This window comes from Myotis brandtii, unplaced genomic scaffold (genome assembly GCF_000412655.1).
Source record: "Myotis brandtii unplaced genomic scaffold, ASM41265v1 scaffold1229, whole genome shotgun sequence".
Taxonomy (NCBI): domain Eukaryota; kingdom Metazoa; phylum Chordata; class Mammalia; order Chiroptera; family Vespertilionidae; genus Myotis; species Myotis brandtii.
Genome location: NW_005354286.1, coordinates 279,376 through 289,253, shown reverse-complemented (window position 1 = coordinate 289,253; position 9,878 = coordinate 279,376). Strand labels below are relative to the sequence as shown.

Sequence of the window (9,878 nt, the reverse complement as noted above, 5' to 3'; positions counted from 1 at the left end):
CCCCCCCCCCCCCCCCGGAGTGAAAAATTTTTGGGCCCCCGGGCCTCTAGTCCTATATAATAAAAGGCTAATATCCAAATGGACTGAATGACAGAATGACTGGTCATTATGATGCACACCGACCACCAGGGGGCAGACACTCAACACAGGAGCTGCCCCCTAGTGGTCAGTGTGCTCAGCCAGAAGCCAGGCTCACAGCTGGCAAGGTCCAGTGGCAGGAGCCTCTCCCGCCTCCACAGCAGTGCTAGGGACTGGGAGAGGGTGCAGGCCGGGCTGAGGGACTTCCCCCCCGCCACCCCCATGCTCCGTGCACATGCACCGGCCCTCTAGTTAAAGAGAAAAATATACCTTTATGATGGGTATCTCTTGTAGACATGACCATAACCAAGCCAGATAAATACAGAACATGAAAAACTAGTCTAGTCTCTTCAAACCAGTCCCTTAAAAAAGTCTGAAATAAAAGACTTGGGGGAGGTATTGTTTTACATTAAGAGAAACCAAAGAAATAAAACAAGCAGAAGCAATAGGTGAACTTTGGCTTGGATGCTGGTTTGGGGGGAAAAAAAAAAAGTCCTAGCTGGTTTGGCTTAGTAGATAGAGCACCAGTCTGCGGACTGAAGGGTCCCGGGTTCAATTCTGGTCAAGGGCACATGCCCGGGTTGTGGGCTCAATCCCCAGTGGGGGGCGTGCAGGAGGCAGTCGATCAATGATTCTCTCTCATCATTGATGTTCCTATATCTCTCTCTCTGAAATCAATTAAAAAAGAAAAAGGTATAAGACAAGACAATTTAGGGGCAGTTGGAAAATTCTGATTACTGACTAAATATTAAATGGATTTAAGGAATTAATGTTAATTTTCCTAAGGTGTTACTGTGATTGCATAAGAAAACATCCTTATTCTTACAAGAAGCATGTGGAAGTATTTAGGGTGAAATGTCATTTCTACAATTTACATTCAAATGTATACATATATGCACAACTATTTGAAATCTATACACAACGCAAACAGCTATTCATTGTATTCTTCTAACTTCTCTGTATTTTGAAATTTTTCATAAAAAAAAGTTGCGGGGGGAGTCTACATCCAACATATAATTCATATTTGCTAAATCATACAGTTTTCGTGCTTTTTGTAAATTTTTTACTTTGGTTTGCCAGAAACATTAGGAATTATGACAACGATAAATCACAGGATCATGGATAAAATACCACCTGTCTTTTAACATGGTACTGAGGGAGAGACTGAAATCTGACTCTTCCATTTGAATTTTGTTGGATCAAATGTTACATGGCAGATGGCTCAACATAAAAGCAGGAAGGCTGACAACATTAAAGGCTTAAGAGGTGAATACTGGGTACTTATATTGATCATGCATACATAAAATATATGTGTGTATACAACTAAATTAGACATTTTTGTATTTGTGTAAGTTTTTCCTTTTCTAATTAACTTCTTAGGTAAAAATAACTGTAATTTTGATAATCATCCAAATAGCCATCCCAATAACCACCAAAAGCTAATGTGAACAAGAGAACTGATACCTTTTAATTTCCACTTTACTTAATAAAATTGTTCAAAATATTTTGCATAATCTTATATAAGCTTATGAACTTGTATGAACTAATCTCTATCTTATAATATAGTAACTATCTACAATGGCCAAATCCTAAATATGGAAAAGTCTACAGAGCAAATAATCCAGTTTTTAAAAAATAAATACAGGGCATTTTTAAAGATAAAAAACATCTACAGGTTTTCAAATAACCAAAAATATTTTTAGATAACTGGGAAAAACTGAACACAGACTGTGTTTTAATATATTTTCATTGATTTCAGAGAGGAAGGGAGAGGGAGAGAGAGATGGAAACATCAATGATGAGAATCATTGATTGGCTGCCTCCTGCATGCCTCCTTACTGGGGATAGAGCCCGAAACCCAGGCATGTGCTGTGACCAGGAATGAAACCATCTCTTGGTTCATAGGTTGACACTCAATCACTGAGCCACACTGGCTGGGTCACACACTTTATTTTAGATTATATTCAGAACAGTATTAGTATTGTGCTAAAAAAAAAAACCAGTCCTAATACAGTAGAGATACATACTATTTACTCCAGATATATGCATGTGTTATTTGTACAATTAAAATTAAGTTAGGCCCTGGCCGGGTAGCTCAGTTGGTTAGATCACTGTCAGGATATGCCAAGGTTGTGGGTTTGATCCCCAATCAAAGCACATACAAGAATCAACCAATGACTGCATAAACAGATCGAACAACAAATCCATGTTTCTCTCTCTCTCCTTAAAAATCAATAAATTAAAAAAAAAGTTATAGCAAATATTTTGACCTGCACTGAATTCTATAAAGAATTACTATAGAATTAAAGTAAAGAATTATTATAACCTAGTTCTTCTTAACACTCAAAGTAATTCACCTCAAAAAGACTTGGAGGAGGAAGTGGCAGGCTTGTAATTTTGGCAGACCTCTCTTTTTCCGCAAGCAGTGCTTCCTTTCGAGCTTTTATGTGCCTTAAAAAAACAAAAGATGGCATAAATTACTTTCTCAGACAATATTATAGTACATTCCTGAAGACTAAAAATATAAAAGCCACAGGATCTCAAGAAATCCTCCCATCTGATCCCACAAGCTCAGTGTGTTATATAATAAGCAGTCCATACACAGCAGATATTAAGAAATTGTTTACCAAGTTTAAGAGATATATCTAAGGACATAAAGCTCTATAGTGGGGTCTAGTCCAATGAACATCTAATGTTCTTTAGTTTAGAGTTAAAAAAAAGAGAGAAATATATATTTTTAAAATATATTTTATTGATTTTTTACAGAGAGGAAGGGAGAGGGATAGAGAGTTAGAAACATCGGATGAGAGAGAAAGATCAATCAGCTGCCTCCTGCACACTCCCCACTGGGGATGTGCCCACAACCAAGGTACATGCCCTTGACTAGAATCGAACCTGGGACTCCTCAGTCCGCAGGCCGACACTCTATCCACTGAGCCAAACCAGCTAGGGCAAAAAAGAGAAATATTGATAAAGATGGGTTACTACATAAAATGACTATTGCTGACTAATAACATGCTCTTTCATTTTTATAATATGCAAAAATACTAATGACTTCCAAAGAGTCTATAACCTTTTAATGTTCTTAATCGCACTGATATTTTTTTCTTTTTTTTTTCACATCAGAGGCAGAGAGATTTTGGTTGACACGCGTGCTGAACTAGCCATACATTTCTACATAATTTAGCAATTGTTGCTAAAGTCTTTATTACTATGTTCACCAACCTAAGCACATCCCCTCCCCCCACCGCATTATTTTTAAAAACCAAATTAACAACCCAATGGATATACTGTGATTTTTTTTTAATAGCTGCTTAAACAATATCAATGCAGCATCTACTTCTAACCATATCCGCTTCAATGGAGAATATGATAAAAACTATTACTTTACCAGGTTTTTCGTTTAATTGACATTTCTTTTTGGTTTTTCTGTACTTTCAGGGCCTCTTTATGCCTCAGTTCAGCTTTTCTTTTTCTTTCTGCTGCCCTCTGTGCCAGAGCATTCAAATCAGGTTCCTAAAAATAGATAGAAGATGTTAAATCATGTAATTCAGGGTTAAAAGGTAGCATTACAGTACAATCTTTGGTTGCTTCCCAAGTCAGAACAAAAATCATGAAAATGAATGACTGAAGTTTAGGAAACACTGCACTAAAGCACAAATAAATGAAGCTACAAAAATCTGATATTAGAACTTAATGTCATTACTAAAAAACTCAGACTAAAACCAGAGACCATGGAACATATCTATTGCCACATTCTTTAAAGATATTTCTTTTCCTCACTATTGGTTTGATATTGAAGACTTGCCTTATTTTGTGTGACTGTCTCCGGGACTGCAATCTAGAACAGGCATATGTTGTTTTACTGTGCTTCACTTTACTGCACTTGATAGTGTGGATGTTTACAAATTAAAGGTCTGTGGCAACCTACTTTGAGCAAGTCCATTTTTCCAATAGGCTCAGATGATAGTTAGCATTTTTTAGCATTAAAGTACTTTTTAGTTAAGGTATGTACATTGCTTTTTAGACATAATGCGATTGTATACTTATTAGACTACAGTATAGTGTAAATATAACATTTATAAGCACCAGGAAACAAAACAATTCACGTGATTCACTTCATTGTGGTGGTCTGGGACAAAACTTGCAATATCTCCAAGGTATGCCCATATTTTCCAATCATAAATCAAAATAAAAAACAACATAAGGTTTATGGGGCAGTCTGAAATACTGAGTTAAGTTCTACTTTGCCTCTTTGAAAGACATCAAAAAATTTTTACACTGTGTGAATGAAATCCAAGTGTATGTACATTCAACTATATATGTATTAGAGATATAAGGAATGATAATGAAATAAATATGAATTCAACCCACTGACTCTGTCCAAAATGCTCAAAAACAACAACTTCTGATTAAGAAAGTTACTATTTTTTTTTTTTTTTTTACCCAGACAGTTAAAGACTGGAAGAGAATGAAACATTACAGGATGATTTTTTTTTTTTTTTTACCCAGACAGTTAAAGACTGGAGGAGAATGAAACATTACAGGATGATAGTCCTAGCCGGTTTGGCTCAGAGGATAGAGCATCAGCTCAAGGACTGAAGGGTCCCAGGTTTGATTCTGGTCAAGGGCATGTACCTCAGTTGCAGGCTAGATCACCAGCCCTGGTCAGGGCTCCTGTGGGAGGCAATTAGGCACGTCTCTCTCACATGGATGTTTCTCGCATTGTCCCTCCCCGTCCCTTCCATTCTCTCTAAAAATCAATAGAGCCCTAGTTGGCTTGGCTCAGTGGATAGAGCGTTGGCCTGTGGACTGAAGGGTCCTGGGTTCGATTCTGGTTAGGGGCACATGCTCGGGTTGCGGGCTCAATCCCCAGTAGGGGGCGTGAATGAGGCAGCCAATCAATGATTCTCTCTCATCATTGATGTTTCTATCTCTCCCTCCCTCTTTGAAGTCAATAAAAATATATTATAAAGAAAAATCAATGGAAAACTATCCTCAGGTGAGGATTAACACACACACACAAATTAAACATTACAGGAAGATAGATTTTACTTGACATGACTCTTACTAGGAAATGAACCTAGCAGCATTCTTAAATGACATTAAATTTAAAAAGTTCAGACTGCCCAAAACAAATTCTATATATGAAAACATTTTTTTATCAGACAAACATTTAACAAGTATAATTTGTTTTTAACCATAATTACTACCACAGACAGGCAGTCATACCAGTGTTCACTTACATTTTCTTTGGCTTGTTGGTGTCCCTCTCCCATACTTCTTAAACTTGCCAAATAGAGTTTTTCCAAGTTGTTTATTTTCTGAGTCTGTGATTCTTCCCATTCTGCCCTCAGTGCCTCTGCCAAATGATTAAATTGCCGAATTCTCCTTTGTTTTATATCTTCTCTTCTCTGTAAAGCGATATCCCTTTCTTGCTCTCGAACCTGAAGAATTAATATTTAGCAGATATATAAAAAAGAGTACTTAAATCTTTTTTAAAAGCTATTTGGAAACAGAAACTTAAATTAATTTTCTTTAGATCTATCAATTCTCCTGAATATTCATTAGATAAGCTCTATGTAAAGAAAAAAAAAAAATCCAAGTGATATAGGGAAAAAAACCCTAAAATTTCAAGACATCTCCTAAAGTTTCCTAAATGATTAGCTATAATATCCCTCAAGCCCTAATGGTACTGCCATTACCATTCTAATAACCTAATTTAAGAGGCTAAAATGGTTAAACATGATTCAATAAAATGTATAGTCCAGATGAATATAGACAGAGCTAGATGAGAACTCCCTATCTAAGGTACATCATCCCAATTTTAAGCAGAATGGCACCTAAAATATGCTTCACAAAGACTTAACTAACTTACTCTAAAGACTTCTAGAAAAGAAAAATCTGCAACTTCATAATAAATTTGTTTCAGCAGCTAATGATCTTTTCATTAAGTCTTCAAAGTCATCCTAATCTTTATCAGTTAAACATCATTTAAAAAATATTTAAAGAACTATCTTCCAATAATTATTGAGTCAACTCACCCCTATCCTCAAACTCTTCTTCAATATATTTACCATTCTGGTCTATTTTTCAAATGTTCCAAAACTAGTTAGTATGCAAGAATCGAGGCTTTTGTACAGCAAGAAAAGGTTTTAAAATGCAATATTTTACTTAGAACATTTTAATGTAAAAAATACTAATAATTGGGGGAAGATACAGAATTTGAAACTTTGTTCCAAATAAATCTTACCTGTAGCAATCGTAGCTTTCGTCTTCTCTCATAATCTTCTTTTAAAATGAAGGCTTCCTCATTAGGACTCAATCTCATCTTGCCAGCATTCACTACCTTTCTTTTCATGTCTGTGCTCTCTAAATATAAAGGTTCTGAATGTTTAAAAAGGAAAAATGTCTATTAAAATAGGGCAGCAAAGATAATTTTTAAAAAGTGTATTTGACAATTAAGGGCTGTGTACATGCAAATAACATAATTTGGGTAAACAAAGTCCAAATTATTTACAAATATCAATTATTAATGCAGCACTTAAATCAGTGGTTCTCAGATAGATGGGAAAAAGTGGAGGATAATCAGAAGTACTTGAAAAAAAATGTTCTCCATCTACAGCAGATTATTGTTTACCTAGCATACCTGGGACCTGACTTATTCCTAATTGGGATTTCCAATTTACTTAGCTTAAAGGCAAAAAAGCCCAAAGACTTAAAAAGATGTACTAGCACAGAATAAATGTTTTCACAATTACTGCTGTAAGTACAAGGGCTCCTGGTCCCTAGATTCAACTTCCAATCTGTTATACACAAATTGATCACCTATCAACCCCTGAGCAGTAAACAATTCTTCAACAACTACAATGGGGTGATTTCTAAATAAATAATCATTTTCAAAAATCCCTTTGGAACAATTCTGTTGTTTGGATGAGGTAAGTGTTTAGATTTCCAGTTCTATATGTCTAGTAGTACTGTTTACACTCAGTATTCTCACTCTCCTCCCTAATTTAACATGCACCTATTTGGGGGAGTCTACTGGAGAGAAATTGAAAGAATGTAAGAATCTATAAGTTTTTGTAATTTGAAAACCCTTCTCAGGTCATTCTGATACTTCCCCATTCCCATCACTGTCATTTCCAAGAATTTTGAGTATTCACCATTTCATTTGCTAGAGGATTATAGGAAAGCAAACATACATTTATTTTTACCTCGGTGTGACATAACAACTGTTTTCTCTTGTATATGACTTAAAAAAAATTTTTTAAGCGTATTTGGAAATAACTTCAGACTTAGAATTGCCGTATACTCTTTCCCCAACTTCCTTAAATGTTAACATTTTATGTAACCACAGTACAATAATCAAAACCAGGAAATTAGCACTGGCATAATACTTTTAACTAATCTATAGAAAAAGTTAAAACATTCAAATTTCACCTATTATTCCACTAATGTCCATTTTCTGGACCAGGACACAATCCAAAAAAAATGTTCTCCATCTACAGCAGATTATTGTTTACCTAGCATACCTGGGACCTGACTTATTCCTAATTGGGATTTCCAATTTACTTAGCTTAAAGGCAAAAAAGCCCAAAGACTTAAAAAGATGTACTAGCACAGAATAAATGTTTTCACAATTACTGCTGTAAGTACAAGGGCTCCTGGTCCCTAGATTCAACTTCCAATCTGTTATACACAAATTGATCACCTATCAACCCCTGAGCAGTAAACAATTCTTCAACAACTACAATGGGGTGATTTCTAAATAAATAATCATTTTCAAAAATCCCTTTGGAACAATTCTGTTGTTTGGATGAGGTAAGTGTTTAGATTTCCAGTTCTATATGTCTAGTAGTACTGTTTACACTCAGTATTCTCACTCTCCTCCCTAATTTAACATGCACCTATTTGGGGGAGTCTACTGGAGAGAAATTGAAAGAATGTAAGAATCTATAAGTTTTTGTAATTTGAAAACCCTTCTCAGGTCATTCTGATACTTCCCCATTCCCATCACTGTCATTTCCAAGAATTTTGAGTATTCACCATTTAATTTGCTAGAGGATTATAGGAAAGCAAACATACATTTATTTTTACCTCGGTGTGACATAACAACTGTTTTCTCTTGTATATGACTTAAAAAAAATTTTTTAAGCGTATTTGGAAATAACTTCAGACTTAGAATTGCCGTATACTCTTTCCCCAACTTCCTTAAATGTTAACATTTTATGTAACCACAGTACAATAATCAAAACCAGGAAATTAGCACTGGCACAATACTTTTAATTAATCTATAGAAAAAGTTAAAACCTTCAAATTTCACCAATTATTCCACTAATGTCCATTTTCTGGACCAGGACGCAATCCAAGGAAAACACACTGCATTTGATTGTTGTGGTACTCTGCAGATACCAAGGTGGGATTAAGCCCACAAAGGTTTTTATTAGGGGAAATGCCTGTGTCAGAAAAAAAAAATGGGGAGAAAGCTGGTGAAAGCTGGGAAAACGTCAGACTTCCCTGCAAATCTGACACTGAGTGAAGGAGAGAGGGCAGCTGGGTAGACGACTCCTAAATGGCCATGCAGTCTAAGGAAGGTCCAGCAAGCCCTCTGAGCGTGCCTCCTTTCTCAGGAACAGGCCTGCTGTGCTCAGTTATTGGCAAGGCTCCATCGTTGGCAAGGAGAGCCCAGCGGAAGCGTCCATGCCAACGGACGTCAGAACGCAGGTGCTTCGCTTTCTCATGGCTGCGGAGGCTGTCGCGTCTCCTTCAACTCCTCTAATCTGGGACGGTTCCTCAACCTGTTTTTCTTCTCAAAATCTTGACATTTTTGAAAAAACACTGGCCAGTCAGTTATTTTGTAGAATGTCCCTCAATTTGGATCTGTTTAATCTCCTCCTGCGGTTAGCATGAGGGTATGCATTTTTGCCAAGACCACCACAGAAGTGATAGTGCAGCCTTCCCGGTGCACCCCATCAGGAGGTAAATGAAGTTAAGCTGTCGTCCTCCTGGCGATCTGCATTTTGATCAGGTGGTTCAGGTCGTATCTAGCTACCAGATTTCTCCACTGGAGTTACTACTTTTCATTTCTAAGTATCTGGCGGAGGGATAGTTGAGGCTGTGTAAGTTTCATGCTGCTCATCCAACTTCTGCCCATTCAGTTTAGTATCCATTGATGATCGACGCCTGAAGCAATTACTGTGCCGTTTATCAAGCGGTATTTTCTGTTTACATGATTCCTTCCAGGCTTACATTTGAAAACCTACTAAGAGGAAGAGTTTCCCCTGCTCCCTCCCTTATGCATATGAAAATGGGTTTTTGAAATCCTATGTATTACTGCTATACAATAAGAAAGATACTACTTATCTTGCAAGATTTTGTTCAGATCAAATGGCACCTGACACATTGTAATCACAAACTTAATACCAGACTTAGATGACTGGGTTCAAGACCCCACATTGCAACTTAAGGCAGGAAGACTCTGGCCGAGTCACCTAAGTCACTGTGGCCTCCTTTTTCTTAAATTATGCAAACAATGGGAGTAACCCCAACAGGCTGTCCTGGTGATTACGCGAGTGAATGAACGTGACACGACCAAAGACTCCGAACCTTCCCCAATGTTTTAAAGGCTCAGTTTGGGGCAGGACTTAATGCTTAAAAAATTAAAGGTGACAGACACCAAAATAGAGCACGCTCTCCGCAGGAAACGATGCCGGCGGCGCTCTCCGACGGCGACCAGGTTTCAGGCCACGTCCCGGAGACCTCGGGCGAGGGTGGGCAGGACGCGCGGAGCAGGGTGCAGA

The 9,878-nt window shown here is 37.2% G+C and overlaps 1 protein-coding gene across 3 annotated transcripts in view; it reads right to left on the bottom strand.

Moving 5' to 3' along the window:
* The window catches only part of CEP295 (centrosomal protein 295kDa), a 66,963-nt gene that overhangs the window by 52,150 nt on the left and 4,935 nt on the right, over nt 1-9,878 (bottom strand). For all 3 annotated transcript variants that reach the window (XM_005858898.2, XM_005858899.2, XM_014533724.1), the window contains 4 exons: nt 6,332-6,465; nt 5,325-5,525; nt 3,470-3,594; nt 2,436-2,529 (listed from right to left, as the gene is read on the bottom strand). In XM_005858898.2, the coding sequence (XP_005858960.1) occupies nt 2,436-2,529; nt 3,470-3,594; nt 5,325-5,525; nt 6,332-6,439 (528 nt within the window). In that variant the 5' untranslated portion in view covers nt 6,440-6,465. Of the gene's footprint in view, nt 1-2,435; nt 2,530-3,469; nt 3,595-5,324; nt 5,526-6,331; nt 6,466-9,878 lie in introns of those variants that run through there.